The sequence below is a fragment of the Crotalus tigris genome, unplaced genomic scaffold (assembly GCF_016545835.1).
Source record: "Crotalus tigris isolate CLP2741 ecotype Arizona unplaced genomic scaffold, ASM1654583v1 scf7180000017666.379230911805:20528666, whole genome shotgun sequence".
Lineage (NCBI taxonomy): Eukaryota > Metazoa > Chordata > Lepidosauria > Squamata > Viperidae > Crotalus > Crotalus tigris.
This window is the reverse complement of record NW_024096552.1, coordinates 13221553-13242949: the sequence shown is the minus strand read 5'-3', so window position 1 is coordinate 13242949 and position 21397 is coordinate 13221553. Positions and strand designations below refer to the sequence as shown.

The 21397-nt window shown below is 38.2% G+C and overlaps 1 protein-coding gene across 5 annotated transcripts in view; it reads left to right on the top strand.

Annotated features, from left to right (window-relative positions):
* Nucleotides 1–21397, top strand: part of SUGCT (succinyl-CoA:glutarate-CoA transferase) — a 389221-nt gene that overhangs the window by 73101 nt on the left and 294723 nt on the right. For all 5 annotated transcript variants that reach the window (XR_005555979.1, XM_039336722.1, XM_039336725.1 and 2 more), the window contains one exon: nucleotides 12488–12583. Coding sequence is in view for 4 of the 5 variants with exons in the window: in XM_039336722.1 (XP_039192656.1) it covers nucleotides 12488–12583 (96 nt within the window). In the remaining variant the exon portion in view is untranslated. The remainder of the gene's footprint in view (nucleotides 1–12487; nucleotides 12584–21397) is intronic.

The following is a 21397-nucleotide window of genomic DNA, read 5'->3' as shown; positions in this document are numbered from 1 at the left end:
TGAATGTGTGAATGGAAATAATTGAAAGTGGAGACCCAGTGTCTAGTTCCATAACCAATGGAACTCCTTGCAACTTCACCTTAAGTGACAGTTTCTTTTTAAGTGGCTTGTGTGTGCCTGTCCTATAAATGCTTCTTCGTGATGCACAGAAGCCCACCCTGTTTTGGCTGGGGACCCTGGTACCTTTCAGGCACAATTCTTCTCGGGGTTGTACCTTCTGATGGCCCAGACACACAGCTGCTATGTGGCCTTGCTTTCCACATGCTCTACAGATTGCAGAACGGAACCTGCAGTGAGTCCTCTTATGGCGACCTCCACACCCGAAGCACTTGGGTACAGCTGAAGACTTTTCTTTGCCTTCCTTCTGCTTCCTTTCTTTGGCTGGGTAGAGATGATCCACCTCGTCTTCAGGATCCTCTTCCGAGCTCTCCTGGACTCCCTCATGGTGCACGGAAACAGCTTCTGGAGTGCTCCTGATAGGCCTCAGGTTCTTGATTGCCCCACCTGCTGCCTCTTCTGCAGTAACCTCTCTCAAGGCATCTTGGAATGATATGTCTTCCTTTGCAAAAAGTCTCTGCTGCAAGTCTCTGTTCCTAAGCCCACATACAAATCTGTCTCTCAACCTTTCTTCTAAGTCTTTAAACTCACAAGGCTTAGCTGCTCTTCTCAAAGCTGCAATGTATTCTTTAGGTGATTCACCAGCTCATTGATCCCTCTGTTCAAAAGTATGTCTCCATGCAATAACAGATAACTTGGGCTGAAAATGTTCTTTTAGTAATTTTTAAAAATCTGTGTAGGTGACAGATTCAAGAGGCGCAGGGGCTGCTAAATTTTCAGCAATTTCAAATGCATTTTCAAATGCATCTTGACACACAGCAAAGTAGCGGCCTTTGAACCATCTTCTCTTACTTGGTTTACTCTAAAATAGTTTTCTACTCTGGCCACATAAGACTCCCATCTTTCTGGGTGCGTGACATCAAATTCAGACAGTCTCCCTATCTTCGCCATTTTCTCCTTTGTAAGGAAGGAATCTATCAGCCAGCTTACCTCCAGCGACGCTGTACTGGCAGGCAGGTGCTGAATTTAACGCCGTCTTCCTAGCTGCTCTCAGGACTCCTGGGTAAGCTTACAATTCTTCTTAGTCAATTGTAAGGCATCCCATCCTCGTCGCCAGTGTTGAGTCCTCGGCTTAATGGTGAATGAGCACAGAACATCTCGTAGTTTCAAGAAGTCTTTATTGTAGTCTCTTCTGTTCCATTACAGCTCTGAGGCTCGCAGGCCTCTCTGCTTCCCTTAATAACGTTCCCCAGGCAGAATGGCAACAATTAGGTGCGCTCTGCACCTCGCGAATGTGTGCGAAGCCAGTGCCAGCCAGTCTGGTCCCGGGCAGCTTGCAATTGTCCGGGACCATTGCAACGTCCTGAGCCTGCCTTTGCAGGCTCAGGACACAACACTCTTCTTCCCCTATATCTTGAAGGAAATAGTATGTTAGAAAACTCCTTTTTTCTAAACTGAATTGAAACCAACTCCTTTGTATGCACGTAAAATGTGGATACATATAGAAAGGATCCAGGACAACTCGTCACAGCCAACTTGCTATGGCCAACTTGCCATAGCCAAGTCGCCACAGGACAACTCTCCATGACCAAGTTGCCACGGGACAACACACTTTCGGTCAAGAGTTACACTAATATTGAAGATATTATGGAATAGAATAATATTTAAAAGGATGCAAAAGGAGGGACAAAATTAAATATGAATGACAAAAATTAACATATTTTTTAATTATTTTAAATAATTAATTTAAATGGTTGAATTGTCCCATGCTGAATTGTCCTGTGATGACTTGGCCACAATGAGTTGTTCTGTAGCAAGTTGGCATTGCAATTTAACATTTGTTCATCTTTCTTCACAGTTCCTTGCAATCATAACAAAAATGAATATTGTTTATTTCTGCTTGAGAATTTCTAAAGTTTGTTAACTTGGGTAAGATTGATATGAGTCACCTTGTGGGAGAGATGGCTGGCATAAAACTTTAATAATAAATAAAAAACATAAAGGTTTAATAATAAAATAAATATGGTGCATCTCAACCCCTATTTCCATTTAAAAAGATAATGAACAAATTCTTAATACATAGTAATATTCCTTGAAACAGCATAGCCACTGAGGAGGCTGCTGACTTGCACAATGGTCCTGGAGTTGTTTTCTCCCCTCCCCCAAAGGTACAGAATACTGTACTGTATCTTTGATATGTTGTCTTGCTACTTTCTTGTTTCACAGTATACACACAACTCTTGTTAAAACACCAATATACGTTTAAATGTCTGTGTTCAATTATTTACTGAGCATGAGGGGAAAATGTACAGTTCATCCAGTATGAATAGCATTGCTATTTCTTTTATATATCTTTTTGCCAGTAGTTAGAATTGATAGTTTTGAAGAAAAGACTATTTGGAATGAATCAATATTTTTAAAGAAATTTGGAGATACTATTTACATTCCTGTGCACAAGTAATTTCAAAAAAGGAAATGATGTGAATGAAATAATTTCCCATCTTACCATGGATCTTTTACAACTAATGCCTGTATGGAAGCTTACACATGAAATTGACAAAGTTAGTTGAATTACAGTAACAATACTGAAAGAATTTTAGAAACCCTTTGAAACATTGCTCTGACTTTATTGTCTGGTCTTACCTTCTGGCACTCATAATGTTTCAGCCAGGCAGTATAACAACACAATATGGAATTTAATTTGTTATGTTAAGCTGAATATGTGACCTATTTTGGTAAGCAAAGCTAAATATATGAGGTATGTTAATTTAAACAGAGAAGAATTAAAATTGTATGTTCTCTACAGTTCTTGGAGAAAAAGTATTAAGGGAATGTAGGCAGACATAATTACAGACATAATCTCTCTCTCTCTCTCTCTCTCTCTCTCTCTCTCTCACTCACACACACACACACACAGAGAGAGAGAGAGAGAGAGAGAGAGAGAGAGAGAGAGAGAGAGAGAGAGAGAGAGAGAGTACAAGTGAATGAATGCTTAAATTAAATTTTTGGAACATCTGCCATTTTGCCCAACTGCCCAATGTTCAGGGCATGCTATGCTGAAGTTTTTCAAGATAGTAACCTGCATTTAAAGTATTTCAAGACAAGTTGATAACACAGATGCTGCATGGAGGAGAATGGGATGACAAGCTTATTGTCAAATTAAATAACAATAATAAACTTATAATTTCATTAGGAACTGTATCTCTGCTGCTTATCTAAGGATGGAAATAGCCTTAACTTCCATCACTATTGGAGTACATCTTGCATTGTTTTTTTTTAACACATTTTTTTGGTTTTTTAAAATTTCTTAAGAAAAAGTACTCAGGGCCCACCGTGGTGGTTGGGTGGTCAAACATTCAAAAGTAAAGACATATATAAACAACTCAACTCAATACATTTCACTATCCCCTCTCTATTCCCCTCAATTAACATGATATATTTAAATATTCCATTTCTATTTTAAATTTCTATTACTATTAAACCTGTTTTATAACTTTATCAGTTTACAATTATAATAGTTTAAATTTAAAACAAAAAATTATCAATTCTAATTCTTAATATCTCACATCCCTCATTGTATCACCAATCTCATTTATTTCTTCTTCCACTACACAATAAATATCCTAATAGCAATAAAATATTGATCAGCCCTATACATATGTAATCCCAGAGTCAATCCATCTCTTTAAAATAACGAGATAATATTAAACCTTATTTCATTCACATTCATCAAACAAAATTCAAATTTTCTCCAATTACTTATCATGCCTTATCATGTCTTTGTTGTCATACAAGAAGTCCATCCTAGTAATTTAAAACACTCCATTAATTATTGAAAGCATCCCAATCTAAACAGTCATCATTTTTTCAATTCCAATACATAATGATTTTCATATTATTCCCAAACGCTGCATAAGTACAATCCAATACATTCTTAATCTGTTTAAAATATCTATTCTAATAATCACATTCCTGTATGTATGTGTGTGTGTGTATATATATATACAGCAATGTGTCGTCTTAGCTGTTTCTTCCTTTTAACTGCCAGTGGGGGTATGAACTGATTGGGTGGGAGCTTGGCTGTGTTCTGATTGGGTGGAGGTGTGTTCTGATTGGTTAGGGGCTTGGCTGTGCTCTGATTGGCGGGGGGGTTGGCTGTGCTCTGATTGGCTGTGCTCTGATTGGCTGGGGGAGTGTTCTGTTTGGTTGTGCTCAGGTTAGTCTGAGTTGCAGAGGGATTCAAGATTTTGGGCTGCCCTGCCATTCCTTGGCTTCGCGTTCGTGGTCGTGCCTCCTCTTCATGGAGGGTGTCAGTTTGCTTCATGTTTGGATTGGAGGGGTTTAAAGTGGCTAATGATGCAGCTGTGGTCTGTCTTCTGGTTTGTGGTCGTGCCTCATCATCGGTGTGGCTTTGGGTTTGCTTTTTGCGTGGATGTGTGGTGGTGACATCCTGTGTGGTTTTTGTGAGTGTGGGTCTGGTATCATTTTTTGTATTAGGGAGTCGTTTGTCACTAAGGGCGGGTTTCCAAATGGCTGGTAGGCGGGAGGAGGCATCAACTCGATTCGTTCATGCTGTGTGGGCGTTTTTCTATCTCGATGGCTTCTCTGATTATTCTTTTATTAAAATGTTCACTTTGGGCAATGGTTCTGGTATTTTTAAAGTCAATTTCATGTCCTGTGGCTTTAAGGTGTTGGACCAGGGAAGATGTTGGTTCCTCTTTTTTGACTGAGTTCTTATGTTCTTCAATGCGTGCACTTATTCTTCTGTTGGTTTGTCAGATGTATGTGGTGGGACAAGTGGTGCATGGGATTTCGTATACTCCTTGATTTTCTAATTCAATTTTATCTTTGGGGTTTCTAAGGATGGTGGATATTTTTCTGTTTGTGCAGAATGCTGTTTTGATGTTGTGTTTATGGAGGATCTTACTGATTCTGTCTGTGATGCCTTTTATGTATGGGAGGATGGCTTTGCCGTTTTCTTGTTCTTGTCTTGGATTTTAGTGGGGGTTTCTTTTTGGATTAGGTTTGTAATCTTATTTCTATGGAATCCATTGGATGTTAGTACATTGGTGAGAGTGTGTAGTTCGGGGTTTAGGTGTTGTTCGTCAGCTAAGCGTTTTGTTCTGGAGATGAGTGTCTTGGCTACAGAGTTGATCTGTGATGGGTGGTGGTGTGAGAGAGCGTGCAGATAGCGGTTTGTGTGTGTTTTCTTCTGGTAGATGGTGGGTCCTAGGGAGCCATTGGATTTCTTGTAGACTAAGACATCCAGGAAGGGAAGTTGGTTGTTAGCTTCTGTTTCCATGGTGAACTGTATTTTGGGGTGTAGGCTGTTGAGTGTGTGAGGAAGTTGTCCAGTTTTTCTTTCCCATGTGGCCAGATTATGAAGGTGTCGTCTACGTATCTGAGCCAGAGTTTGGGTTTGTGATCCGATTTTTCTACATCTTGGGTTTCAAAGTGTTCCATGTAGAGGTTGGCAATGACAGGTGAGAGGGGTGATCCCATGGGTGCTCCTTCTGTTTGTTTGCATTTTTGTCCATTATAGATGAAGTATGTGTTGGATAGGCAGTGGTTGGTCAGATCTAAGATGTGACCCCGTAGAGGTTCGATATTTGTTTTCTGAGGTTTTCGCGGGTGTTTGTATGTAGGTCTTTGGTTGTTCGGGTTTTCTCCCACGTAAAATTGGAAGTGTCTTGGCGACGTTTTGACGAAGTCCCATTCGTCATCTTCAGGCTGGTGTTTTCTGCTTCGTGCTTCGAGCAGCAATGTGTAGTCTTAGCTGTTTCTTCCTTTTAAGTGCCAGTGGGGGTATGAACTGATTGGATGGGAGCTTGGCTGTGTTCTGATTGGGTGGAGGTGTGTTCTGATTGGTTATCGAACCTCTACGGGGAGGAAATCCACCATCTGACCAGGACCTATGAAAAACTTGAAGTCCAAAGAGCTTCCGTTTTATGCGACCTCGCGTTCCTACGCAACTGCCGAGATCACAATCTAATCCCCACATGTTTCCAACTGAAATTCCACTCCAACTCTGCAGCCACCAAACGGATCCTGAAAAGAACAGAATTGGCCCTAATCAGAAATGAACTTCACACAAAAAGATTCCTCCTAGACTGAATTAACAAAGATCTTCTCACACTCCACCTCAAACTCAGCAACAAGATCCATCCCGCACTTTGGGACAAATCCAAACAACTCGCCGTCTGGAGAGCTGAAACACAGACCACCCTCAAGACAGATACACACACCAACAAACTCCGAAGACTACAAGAACACCAGAAACACACCCCTCCTCCCTCACAGCCACATGAAACAAACAGTGCATAAACATCTCAGGATAAGGATTCCAAGAAAAGATACAAAACCTAATCCAAAAAGAAACCCCCCACTAAAATCCAAGACAAAGAACAAGAAAACGGCAAAGCCATCCTCCCATACATAAAAGGCATCACAGACAGAATCAGTAAGATCCTCCATAAACACAACATCAAAACAGCATTCTGCACAAACAGAAAAATATCCACCATCCTTAGAAACCCCAACGATAAAATTGAATTAGAAAATCAAGGAGTATACGAAATCCCATGCACCACTTGTCCCACCACATACATCGGACAAACCAACAGAAGAATAAGTGCACGCATTGAAGAACATAAGAACTCAGGCAAAAAAGAGGAACCAACATCTTCCCTGGTCCAACACCTTAAAGCCACAGGACATGAAATTGACTTTAAAAATACCAGAACCATTGCCAAAAGTGAACATTTTAATAACAGAATAATGAGAGAGAAGCATCGAGCTAGAAAAAACGCCCTCCACAGAGAGCATGAACCAAGCGAGAGATACCTCCCGCCTACCAGGCCATTGGAAACCACCCTGATTGACCAAAACGACTCCCTAAACACAAAAAATGACACAGACCCACACTCACAAAAACCACACAGGATGTGTCACCACCACAACCCCACGCAAAAAAACAAACCCGCAAAGCCACGCAGATGATGAAGCACGACCACAACCAGAAGCAAACCACAGCTGACATCATTCCCTCCATCAAAAACATGAAGCAAACTGGACACCATCCCTGAAGAGGAGGCACGGACCACGAACCGGGAAGCCATAAAAATAGGAAGGCAGCCCAAAATCTTAAACCCTTGAAACTCCGACATAACCTGAGCCAACAAACAGAACACTCCCCCAGACAATCAGAGCACAGCCAACCCCCCAGCCAATCAGAGCACAGCCAACCCCACAGCCAATCAGAACACAGCCATGCCCCTAACCAATCAGAACACACCTCCACCCAATCAGAACACAGCCAAGCTCCCACCCAATCAGTTCATACCCCCACTGCCAGTTAAAAGGAAGAAACAGCTAAGACCACACATTGCTCCTCGAAGCACGAAACTGAAAACACCAGCCTGAAGATGACGAATGGGACTTCGTCGAAACGTCGCCAAGACACTTCCAATTTTACGCGGGAGAAAACCCGAATACCCAAAGACCTACATACAAATACCCGCAAAAACCTCAGAAAAACAAATATCGAAACCTCTACGGGGAGAAATCCACAATCTGACCAGGACCTATGAAAAATTGAAGTCCCAAAGAGCTTCCATTTTATGCGACCTCGCGATCCTAAGCAACTGCCGAGATCAAAATCTAACCCACATGTTTCACAACTGAAATTCCACTCAACTCTGCAGCCACCAAACGGCTCTGAAAAGAACAGATTGCCCTAATCAGGGGGGGGGGGAAAGAATCTCACCAAAGATTCCTCTAGAACCAAGTATACAAAGATAGCCTCACACTCCACTCAAAACTCAGCACACAAGAATCCACCCCGCATTTGGACAAATCCAAAACAAACACTTCCATCTGAGAGCTCGAAACACAGACACCACCTCAGGACATGATACCACACACCAACAAACTCCGAAGACTACAAGAACACCAGAAACAAACCCCTCCTCCCTCACATCCACACATGAAACAAACAGTGCATAACATCTCAGATAGGATTCTCACCAAAGCCGAAATCAATGTCCTTTCCAAAGGATTCAACTTTGCTCCCAAACACATCCCCACTGAAACCAGTATATGTGGAGTTGAAACAGCCTGACCAAAATCAACCCCAACGACGCTAACAAAATCAGACTCGAAATCACCAACATCCTCTGCACCAGCAAGCCACCCAAAAGCAACTTACCCAAAGAGGAACAGACAGCACTACGTAACCTGAAAGAAGACACCAGCATAATAATCCTACCAGCAGTCAAGGGCAACGCCACGGTGGTTATGAACACATCTGACTACCAAACCAAATTAACCAACCTACTCCAAGACTCCACATACAAACCCCTAAATACAGATCCCACCACCTACCTGGAAAAAAACCACCAGATCCAAAATAAAAGCCTCCCCCATTAGCGAAGAGATCCAGCAAAGAATCATTCCCAGAGAGAAATCATCCAGATGCCCCAAACTCTATGGTCTCCCCAAGATACACAAAGAAGGAACCCCACTCAGACCTATAGTCAGCTCCATAGGTTCACCTCTACAAAACCTAGCCAAATTTCTCGCCAAACAATTACAGCCCTATGCAGAATCCATCACCTCACATGTAAAAAACTCATTCCAGTTTATAGAGATCATAAAGAAACAAAACTTACAGCCCAGCAACCTACTAGTGAGCTTCGATGTCATATCCCTCTTCACCCAAGTGCCTATCAAAGAAGCCTTGACAGCTATTCAAAACAAATATAACCCCCCAAACACATCTTAGATCTGACCAACCACTGCCTATCCAACACATACTTCATCTATAACGGACAAAAATACAAACAAACAGAAGGAGCACCCATTGGATCACCCCTCTCACCTGTCATTGCCAACCTCTACATGGAACACTTTGAAACCCAAGCTCTAGAAAAATCGGATCACAAACCCAAACTCTGGCTCAGATATGTAGACGACACCTTCATAATCTGGCCACATGGGAAAGAAAAACTGGACAACTTCCTCACACACCTCAACAGCCTACAACCCAAAATACAGTTCACCATGGAAACAGAAGCTAACAACCAACTTCCCTTCCTGGATGTCTTAGTCTACAAGAAATCCAATGGCTCCCTAGGACACACCATCTACCAGAAGAAAACACACACAAACCGCTATCTGCACGCTCTCTCACACCACCACCCAGCACAGATCAACTCGTAGCCAAGACACTCATCTCCAGAACAAAACGCTTAGCTGACGAACAACACCTAAAAACCGAACTACACACTCTCACCAATGTACTAACATCCAATGGATTCCAAAGAAATAAGATTACAAACCTAATCCAAAAAGAAACCCCCACTAAAATCCAAGACAAAGAACAAGAAAACGGCAAAGCCCTCCTCCCATACATAAAAGGCACCACAGACAGAATCAGTAAGATCCTTCATAAACACAACATCAAAACAGCATTCTGCACAAACAGAAAAATATCCACCATCCTTAGAAACCCCAAAGATAAAATTGAATTAGAAAATCAAGGAGTATACGAAATCCCATGCACCACTTGTCCCACCACATACATCGGACAAACCAACAGAAGAATAAGTGCACGCATTGAAGAACATAAGAACTCAGTCAAAAAAGAGGAACCAACATCTTCCCTGGTCCAACACCTTAAAGCCACAGGACATGAAATTGACTTTAAAAATACCAGAACCATTGCCCAAAGTGAACATTTTAATAACAGAATAATCAGAGAAGCCATCGAGATAGAAAAACGCCCCACAGCATGAACAAGCGAGATGATACCTCCCGCCTACCAGCCATTTGGAAACCCGCCCTTATTGAACAAACGACTCCCTAACACAAAAAATGATACCAGACCCACACTCACAAAAACCACACAGGATGTCACCACCACACATCCACGCAAAAAACAAACCCAAAGCCACACCGATGATGAGGCACGACCACAAACCAGAAGCCAGACCACAGCTGCATCATTAGCCACTTTAAACCCTCCAATCCATACATGAAGCAAACTGACACCCTCCATGAAGAGGAAGCACGACCACGAACGCGAAGCCAAGGAATGGCAGGGCAGCCCAAAATCTTGAATCCCTCTGCAACTCAGACTAACCTGAGCACAACCAAACAGAACACTCCCCCAGCCAATCAGAGCACAGCCAACCCCCAGCCAATCAGAGCACAGCCAACCCCCCAGCCAATCAGAGCACAGCCAAGCCCCTAACCAATCAGAACACACCTCCACCCAATCAGACACAGCCAAGCTCCCACCCAATCAGTTCATACCCCACTGGCAGTTAAAAGGAAGAAAACAGCTAGACCACACATTGGCTTGCTCGAAGCACGAAGCAGGAAAACCTCAGAAAACATATATATATATATATATATATATATATATTATATATATATAATATTATTATATATATATATATATATATATATATATATATATATATATATATGCCAATGTAGTAGTAATCCAAATTTTTATCTTGGCTTAATCATCATAAAAAACAGAGAATCCTCTCCCAGTATCTAATAATTAATATTACCAATGTCTCACTGAAGAAGGGGTTATATCCTTTTGCTTGCAGAGTATGCCTTTAGTAAACCTTGAAGGAAAATTTGTAAGTGCCTTGTTGAACAGCATCTCTGTCCTCATAGTGTCAGTCAGGTGGAGAACATTATTCACTGTATCTTCCACTGTTCCACTTTCCATTTGAATTAAGAGATAAGCTGTTTATGGTAGATGATTTCAAGAGCTTAGACAATAAAATTGTTTTCTATGCTCTAGATTCTGTCAGCAAGAGAGTGTCACCTGGTGGGACCAGAAGGAAAACCTAACCATGGAGCCCATTCTCTGGAACCTCATCCCTCTTGCTGGTGTTTCACAAGTCATGTAAACCTAGCTTTGCCTCTGATAATATGGGTGAAGCGATGTCATGACTTGCTTTAGTGTTTACTAATCTTCTTGGCTACTATTTTTATGTCATTTTTGTTGTTTTGAAAATTTTCTCAATTTTTTATTTTATTAATTGTAGCCAGCCAGAATCATATATAGGATATGGGTGGTCATTTAATTTAATTTGATTTGATTTGATTTAATAAATGTTTGAAAATTATATTTCAGTTACATTTCTTATGGATATTTTTTGTTCTTTAGCACAATAAAGTTATCTGGTAATGAGTGAAACTAATCTTAAGGATTGTTGCTAGAGATTAGATTTTGTTTGCATTCTTTTGTACCTTCATAAATACCTGTCAAATATAAACATTCTGATTTATAATATAGATAATTAAATTGCTAATGAAAAACTAAGAAAACAGAGATATTTTCCAAATATTCTTACACTAGTTGTTGTTTCGGTGTGGTTGTTCAGTGTTGAATAGTTGCTGCCTAGTTTTGAATATGAATCACAGGGAAAGGGCTTCTGGATAAAGGAATTTTGGCTAACTTGCAGCAGATAAAAACTTGTCAGGTTCTGATAAATGCTTGTTGCTGAATAGGGAATATCAGCATGGTTAAAAATTTACTTGAGAGCTATTTGGTATAAGAATCAGGCACAGAAGAGACTGCCTATAGAAACTGAGATTCCCCCCCCCCACTCATATATCAGAGAGATTGGAGAGAGAGAGTTTACAGGATAATAAGCACACAACAGAGAATTCACATAACTGTGTACATAGGACTTTTAGGGCTGCTGGCATCAGCATATTGGTTTTGAAGTATCTTCCCTATTTTGTACCTGCTCACTATCTTGCAATCCCTTTCTTGCCAATGATTATAAATACAAAAAATTTCCTTTTTGCTAATTATCCCAGTGCCAGGATGAGCTGCCAAAGGATATAGGAGTGGGGGAAAAAGAAAGCACAATTGTGGTCATGTGATTTTCCACTTAGCGACTAGTTCTCTAAGAGTGAGGTGCTGATATCAATTATGGTTGCTAAATGAAAGCTACCAATATTTGAGTCATAACTTTTGCTCTGACAGTTTCAATTCTTTTTCCATTCATTGCATTGGGCATGAAAAAACTCAATATTTCTATGAGTGCTAATTGTTTCATGAATCTATATGAGTTTTCCAAAAGCCAGTAGCATGGAGGACCATCCTTATATATTTGTTGCTTTATCTTGTTCACTTTTATTTCCTGAAATGTTTTACTTATACTTTTATGCTTTTTACAAAGACCATTACTTTAGTTTTTTTTTTTTTGGTAACTAATTGCCAACTGTTGATTTTTTCAGTAATCAGCTATTATTCTAAGACACTGTTGAAGGCTGAGATTTGTGGGGTAATAAATACAGTTATGAATTAATAATACTAAATTTGTTGAATATACACACCCATGTTTATGTCTATAATCTCAGAATTTGACATTTGTGCTATTTCAAATCTTTGCAGGTTGCCTGCCTTACTTATATAGCAAGCAATTTTTTAAACTGCAGAACAGAATCCATACGATGGGGCACTGCACATGCGAGTATTGTACCCTATCAGGTGAGTTAATGGCTTGTTTAAAGCTAAGACTGTTTTCTTCATTTTCTTTTTATGTTACAGTTTGAAAGCAGTTTCTTGTCTAAAATTGTCGCTTATCGAGTTCTACATATTGAGATTGTGTATATACCCACATTGTAATAGATTACTAAAAAGAACATGAATTTGAATGACTGAAATGGTTAGGTGTAGTGAGATGAAGTTATGATCTTTGATGTTTTTATGCCTGTATAAAATTGCCATACTTTATATCTTATTTAAGTAGTCATTTCCATTCCATAGATTTGACAAGTAGAAAAGTTAGCTATATTCCATAAAGATTTTGAAAGCTTCATTAAGAGTTTTCACTGAATCATTTAAGGGTACTGATTGTATATTGTAAGATTTTTTTTTTGTGGCAGGGTTATCAAAATAATAGCATGTCTTAAAACACATTTTTAAAGGAGCAAAACTTTTATGTCTTTATAAAAAGTATCAGTATTCAAAATTTTAATTAATCAATCTTTTATTTTTAACAAAATTATATTTCCATCTGTATAATTTCGTTGTTCTCCCCCCCCCCAATCTCATACTCTTTCTCTTCCACTCCTGTGAGGAAGGTGTATGACAAAAAATAAATCTAAATTGTCTCCTAATCCGCATTTAATTAAATTGCTTTTAATTGTAATTTTGATTTAATTGTAAATATACTGTAAGGACCCACTTCAATCTCCTATCTTAAGAAAGCAGAACTCTTGGAGACTGTTTCCTCCAACAGGAACTTTTATTAAAAGTAGTTGATAGCAGGCATAATAGACAGGATCTGAGGGATTCCTTTACAGATCAACACTTTAATGTGTCCCCAAGCAAACCCCACCCCACAGTTCATCCAGATGGTTCAGACCGGCCAATCCCCAGGTGTTAAGTCCATCGTGGGAAAGGGCAGATAACATCGGTCTGGCTTCGGTTGTAGCATGATATTCGAGCAGTTTTTTGCACCTCATTTTGAGACCAGAGAAATAAGCCAGGCTTCAGAGGTTGTATTTCTCTCTCTCCCCCTTTTCCTAGCTGACAGATTAGGGAGAAGAAAGTTCAGAGAGAAATGCAGTGTAGGAAGCAAATTGTTACATTGTAGCAGACACAGAAGCAATAAACAAAACAAAAGGTTACATTGTAGTGAATAGAGGAAGCGAAAGCAATAACTCCGCAGGCATATCCCCCCTCCCCCTTGGGAGTATGGCAGAACCCAGGGAAAAGTGAGATTTGTTATTAGATCAGAGAAGATAGATAGAAATCGGTTCTGACACATACCATGTAGTTTACAATTGGGTGTCATCCAGAAACTAACAAAGTCCCTTGACATCAACCAGCTGTCTGGAATTGGTTGAACTGAAGTCCCAAAGGTTTGGAAGACATCAACTTGGCCTACCCCTGAAACAATTTGATCTTTGACATATAAACAGTTAGACGTATTATGAGGTGCATGATATAAATGCTTAAAAGAAAGACTTACCTGAAGGTTATTGAGTTAGTAGATTTATATTCCTATGGAGGAGACAGCATTTAGCATCTTGATTTATTTTAAGAACTTAAACAATATTATATCTGATTAATATTTGAATAGGGAATACTAGAAAATCTCAAAAATGTAAACTAGATTGGAAGGTTAAAAACTGTTTCTGGAAGGAGACAGTGGTAAATCGTTTTAGTATCATTGTGGGGGGAAAAACATGAATGTGTCCATATAGTCACCAGAAGTTGAACTCGTAGCCTTAGAATGATAATGTTAAATTTTAAGATCACTTGCTAGAATTGACAAGCAACCTTCTACAAAATTCCTTATTTGTTTTGAAATGTTTTGCTTCAGTTTTCTATTGTAATTAATTCTAAATACAAAATCTGTTGTTAGAAAATTGAAACAGAACATAATAGTTTGAAAAATTTTGAGCTTTCTTGCACTTTTCATCAGATGTAATTATTAAAAAGGAAGGACATGAAAAGAGGAGGGAAAATTTTAAAAATCAGGCAAAATATTGTAGTAAATATCTATGGCCTCTTCATTTTCAGAACTGTGGAAATAGAAATAAGGACTAACCACTATTCTTCATCTCTTTAACCTGATTAAATACTGCCAAAAACATTCTCCATGGGAAATTAATTCCGGTGCAAAATTCAGGCACCGAAATGTATTTTTTGACCTAAAAGAGCTATATTTGAAGTCTAAAGGATGACTGTGTTCTGATTTGTACCTTAATTCAGGAGGTGCTGATTGAGTTAGTATGCACTACATTGTGTGCACTATTATTAGGCAAGTGAGTATTTTGACCATATGATCATTTTCATGCATATTTTCCACCTCCAAGCTGTATAAACTTGAATGCTTAGTGGACATAAGCAGATCAGGTGATGTGTATTTGTGTAATGAGAGAGGGTGTGGTCTAAGGAGATCAATATCTATATCAAGGTGTGCATAATTATTAGGCAGCTTTTTTTCCTCAGGAAAATGGTCCATAAAAGAGATTTAACTGAATGAAAAGTCAAAAAATGTAAAACGTCTTTCAGAGGGATGCAGCACTTTTGAAATTGCTAAGATATTGGGGCATGATCAAAGAACCATCAATTGTTTTGTTGCAAATAGTCAACAGGATTGCAAGAAATGTGTTGAGAAAAAAAAACCATACATTAGGTGTCAAAGATTTGAGAAGAATCATGCTTGAAATACTAGGAATCCATTATCCTCCAGTGCTGTCATATTCCAAAACTGCAATCTACCCGGGATGCCCAGAAGTATAAGGTCTTCAGTGCTCAGAAACATGACCAAGGTAAGGAAGGCTGAACCCCGACCATCACTGAACAAGACATATAAGTTGAAATGGCAAGACTGGGCCAAGAAATATCTGAAGACAGATTTTTCATTTTTATGAAGTGATGAGATAAGAATGACTCTTGACCAAATTGATAGCCTCTGGCACAGTAACTGGCACAGAGCTCCACTTAGACTCAGATGCCAGCAAGATGAAGGTGGGATACTGATATGGGCTTGTATTATTAAAGATGAGCTAATTGGACATTTTCGAGTTGAAGATGGACTTGAAATCAAGTCCCAAACCTACTGCCATTTTTTGGGAAGACATTTTCTTCAAAGAGTGCTACAGGAAAAAGTCTGAATCTTTCAAGAAAACCATGATTTTTATTCAGGACAATGCTCCATCGCATGTATCGAAGCATTGCATGGCTAGCCAGTAAAGGCCTTAAAGATGAAAGAATAATGGCATGGCCCCCTTCCTCACCTGATCTAAACCCTATTGAGAACTTGTGGGCCCTTCTTAAATGGGAGATTTATGGTGAAGGAAAATAGTATACACTCTGAACAGTGTCTGGGAGGCTGTGATTGCTGCTGCACAAAATGTTGATTGTCAACAGAGCAAGAAATTGACAGAGCCCATGAAGGAAGGCTTATGACTGTTATTGAAAAGAATGGCTATATTGGTCACTGATTTTTTTTTTTAAATGTCAAATGTTTAGCTCATTCTGTGGCCCCATTTGTACTTGGATGAATAGCTGAGCTAAATCCCTGGGAGGACCCAAACATCCTCACAAACTCTTTCCAGAACTTAGCTATCAATTGGACCTCTCGATCAGAGATGATGCACTTAGGCTCTCTGTGCAGCTGATAGATGTGTTTTAAAAAATCTTTTCTAATTTCTGGGCTGAGGGGAGTCCAGAACATGCAATGGAAAATAGGTCTATTACAGTCCAAATCACAATGTTTTCTCCACTCTTTGGCAACACCACTATAAAATCCATAGCTATCTCCTCTCCAGGTCTAGTCAGGTCAGCCACCTGCTGCAACATTCCTGAGCTTTTACTTGCCAGTCTTTTACTGGCTGCACAAGTAGCACAGCTCCTCACATAAGTCTCAGTATGATGTCATACATTTTTTTCTGCATAACAATGGTAATATCATAGTTCCGGTTGAAAAACCCAACGAATAAACACACCAGATACCTTGCGATCTCTAATGTAATCGTTTATTAGGCAAAGCATCCTGGCATGATATAAGGAATACCAGCTCTGGCAATATGGTGGGAAAAAGTTAACTGAAAGAGTGAAACCTTCCCTCCCCTTTCTGGACAGTTCAGTCATATTGTCCAATTAGTCTTCAAACATTTGTTATGAGAAGAGAACCTCTATTCACCAAAACATCTCTTTGATGACCTCAGCTGTCACACTGATAGCAATCACCTGTGCACTCCAAATCTTCTCCCCCCTCTTCCAGGACTGTAGGCAAGCTAGAAGCAGCATGGCTGTTCTAAAGCAAGGATCTTGACAGTCAAGCCCTGTTACTGTCATTAAGGACAACCTGAGTTTTTAAGTGAGGATTTCATGTGATTCCCATTTGCTTATGAGAAGCCATCAGGGAAAGTATCAAATCCTGATCACGTGACCATGAGATATTGTAACAATAATAATGAAAATATAATTTTATTCAGGACCTTTTTTTCTCATAGAACACCCAAAATGGAGTTCCGGCACCTTTTTTGGATGGAACCTTGTAGGGTAGGCAAGGTAGGTTGTATGATGTGTGTGAGTTCCGGCACTTTTTTTTTTTTTAAAGAAAAAAAGCACTGTTTTTATTGGACATTTTTTGCTTCACTCTTAAACAGGAGATTTATGGTGAAGGAAAACAGTACACCTCTCTGAACAGTGTCTGAGAGGTTATGGTTGCTACTGCACCAAAATGTTGATTGTCAAGAGATCAAGAAACTGACAAATTCCATGAATGGAAGGTTTATGACTGTTATTGAAAAAAAAGGATGGCCATATTGGTCACTGATTTTTTTTTTTTGAAATGTCAGAAATGTTTATTTGTACATTTTGAGTTATTTATTATTCTCATTTTAACAGATGTAAATAAACGATTGAGATTCTCAAATTTTCATTTTTCATTTAGAAAATTAATCCTCCAAAATACAACTTGCCTAATAATTATGCCCATAGTATAGAATTTGTAAAGGTAAACATCATTATTTCAACAGCTAGTTTATTCGAAGTTGAGTGAATTTGTGACCAGACAAACTACAAGCAAGTCTGATGTCTTTGCAATACAATCCCAATATACTTGAGCTATAATTCCCAAAGATATGATTGATTATCTTTTTGCTTTGTGAAATATGATTCAATGAGAAAATATTTTCTTTTCCTTTACAGTCATTTATTTGCAACATTTTGCAGTGGTTCAGCATGGCTTAAAATAAATCTATAAAATAAAATTAATTAAATCACTTTTCATCAACATTCTTTCTAGAACAAAATGAAACTGTTGCTTTTTGCCTGGATTTATATGGCAAGATATGCATTCAGAAAAGCTTTAAATATCCATTATGAAAGATAAGAATTTTGCAATAATACTTCAAGTATGTCTGAATATTATTAAATCACAGAAGACTGAGAAATGTGGAATTTTTAAACAGATGTTGGCAGTTGTAAAAAATCAATATTTACAACATCTGTACATAGCAGTGCTCAAAAGGGCTGTACAAGAAAACTGACCAATATCCTTCCCTTTTGTTTACTTTTTAAAATATGTTTCCAATCAGCAAATGTATTTTTTTCTAAATTATTCTTAATTTTTAATGGATACATTTATTTTTTATCCAAAAAATGTTCTCTTACTCCAATTTCACTGAAATCTAAAAGGTTTACTGGAAAACTAAGAGAAACTATATGCTTTGTTGCCCGTGGGTTGCTTTTTTGGTTAGGATTTACAATGCTAGTTTATACTTTTGTATATGATTTTAGTAGCATTTCTTCCCTAATGTAACTTTGTGCAGTACTACAGCCTTACTTATTTGATAGTGCAATAACAGATATTGTGAACTGTTTTTTAGAGTAATAGGAAACTGCAATTAATTACATCTAAACAAAAGTCTCTTGGTAATAGGTAAGACTGTCCATATTTGGCTATTCCCTAGCATTGGATGGAGTTGTTCTTCCTCTCAATGCATGAATGCACTACTCAGCTTTCTTTGTTACTATAACTGCAAACACATCTGGAACTTTCTTTCAGTTGCAGCTGCAGCACCAGTGACTAGACTGATTACTTGTTTTGTCTTCTTTAGATTATGAGACACTATTTACATTGTGATGCTTTGGAAGGCCTCTCGACATAATAGTTGGTCCAGAATAGATTAGCTAGATTTTGACTACACTTGCATTCAAGATATATTGATAGCATTGAATTTACATTGATTCATATCCCACCTTTCATTCAGGAGCAGAAGACAGTATACATAGCGGTCATTTCCCCACAACAATGTTCTGAGGTAGGTTGGTCTGACAGGGCAATCCAATGAGTTCCAAGTTGAGAGTGGTTTAGAATCTGGACTAATGCCTTACCTTTACATAGCAGCTATCAATTTATTTCAGTGTGTGGCCCAAACTTTGATTGTTAAAGCCCCAAATCATTTGTAATCAAAATGTCTACCAAACCACTAAATTCTCATTAACCATTCTGATCTAAGAGTAAAACACTAGAACTTACCTTTCTGCAGCAGACTTGTATCCATACCTTCACAAGCTGTTGCCATTTTGTGGAAATCCTTACTGTCCAGGCTGATTATTGTCTTTTTAGGGATAAAGAGGAGACCTGGCTGGCTGTTCCCACAGTGGCTTCTGATTTTATTTCAGTAGATTTTCTGACTGGTTGTGATATTTCTACATGGATTTTTTTTAAGTGGGTGTTTGCATTAAACAAATGCATGCACTGTGGTGGTTTTTCATCTTAATTTTAATGCATTTAAAACAATCTTTATTTTTTTCATCCATCTCTTTAGCCATGCTAATATTTCCTTACCTCTCCTGTAGAAGTGTACATTCTTTGGCTGACCCACTTTGCATATTTAATTTATGTGTAATACAACTGATATTAAAAATATACTCTGGAATATGCCTAAACCTATCTCACCAGTAATCTCACTCTAAGGAGAACTAACGACTTCCATTGGAAGATTTCACTTACAGTGCTTGCCTTGTTTTATTAGGAGATAACATCACTCTATGTATTTCTATAATAAGCTTTTCAGACATTGCCTGGAGAATAGATTCCTCTATCATGTTCTTTTTCCACTTCAGACCTGAAGCACCCCATGTTTGTTTGTTTGTTTATTTATTTATTTATTTATTTATTTACAAATATTTATATGCCGCCCAATCCCAAAGGACTCAGGGTGGCGTACAAAGTTAAAACAGTCATAAAACAATAAAATGATACAGTCATACTTTTTATTACAAAAACTAGGAAGAAGATATGTAGTTGATATGAAAGTGAGTAAGCTAGAGACTTAGGTTGCCAGATAATGGTGGAAAGTACAGTTGGTTTTAGTCTAACAATTATGTCCCCATTAATCATTGTTCAAGGAGTCAATTCATTCCTTTGCTTTTTACAAGGGAGAAATATTTCCTTTGTTACATAAGAGGCCACACATAAGCAAGCTTTTTCCTTTTCTTCCAAGTGATTTGCTTGTCCTTTACAAATTTTTAAGGGGAAGATGATACTTGCAAACTGACATGCTTTCATACTTATTAGTAATGAATTAATCTATTATGATACTGTATTCTGTTTCTGTCATTAAGTAGCAAGGATAAAGAGCAAAAATAATAAATAAAATTGAACATTGCATAGTTGGCCTTACGAGAAGAAGTGGAAAAATGCAAAACATAATACGTGGTTAAAATTGTGACTATTAGAAGATACTTTTTGGACCAGTTAAAATATGATTCTGGAACAGATCAAAAGTTCTTCTGGTCTGTTTCAACAATAACTAGTCAGATTCAAAGGAACTTGGGAGTTTGCCAGGCAGAAAATAGCTCTCTCATTGATTGGTTTTCTTTTTTCTCCTTCTGCAATCATGTTATCAAAATATAAGCTTTCTAGTTAATATATCTCTGGAAAACAGAGCTAGTTTCCATATCTAAAATGTAAAAGTGAGCATTGACAGCATCAGGACTCCAGCACAAGTTAAACTTCAATGGTTAACTCTATGTTAAATACAGATAGTACTTCATAATAGTTACTTATATTTGAATAGTAAAGAATACAATTTTGTTATGATGGATGGTAAAACTGATGCAGAATAAGATGAAAGAAACTATTTTCAAATAAAAATCCACTGACTGTTATTACCTGAACATCTTTTTAAAGAAATTTTTCTGAAATATAGTGGTATCTCCATTCTGTCTGGAAGTTAATATACTAAAAACAGTGTAAAATTTAAATATAATTTTTTTCAGTTATTAATTGAAACTGAAACAGATTATGATAATACATTATAATAGATAACTTTATTTGAATTATCAGGTTTAAAGATACTCTTATTTCAGCCACTGTAAAGAGAGCTTTTTAAAAGATGTTCAAAAGTATTTAAGGTAGCATTGTTGGCTTTATTGGAATTATGTAAGCCATGAATATTGAATCACAATAGAATGTCTTCCCCTGTTTGCACTCAAATCTATTTCCAACTGTATCTGTTATCCATGGAATCATAATGATACAGTGCGTTTATTTCTCATTCAAACTTTGCTTTCCCCAGGCCATTCACGAAATCTCACTTTTCATGAATGCTGTTATGTATAATAACATAATCCCCTGTTAGATTTACTGATACCTTAACCTCAAGAGGGAAAAAATTAGCACCTCTCAGCAAATTCAGAGTATGAAGCAGGAGTCCCTCGGTTTAAGAAATTAGCTAGCACACCATGAGTTTGTATTTCTGAGATGGATCTAGTCTATATATTGACTAATGTAGAGATCCCTAGCCCCTGGACCGTTGTCCACTA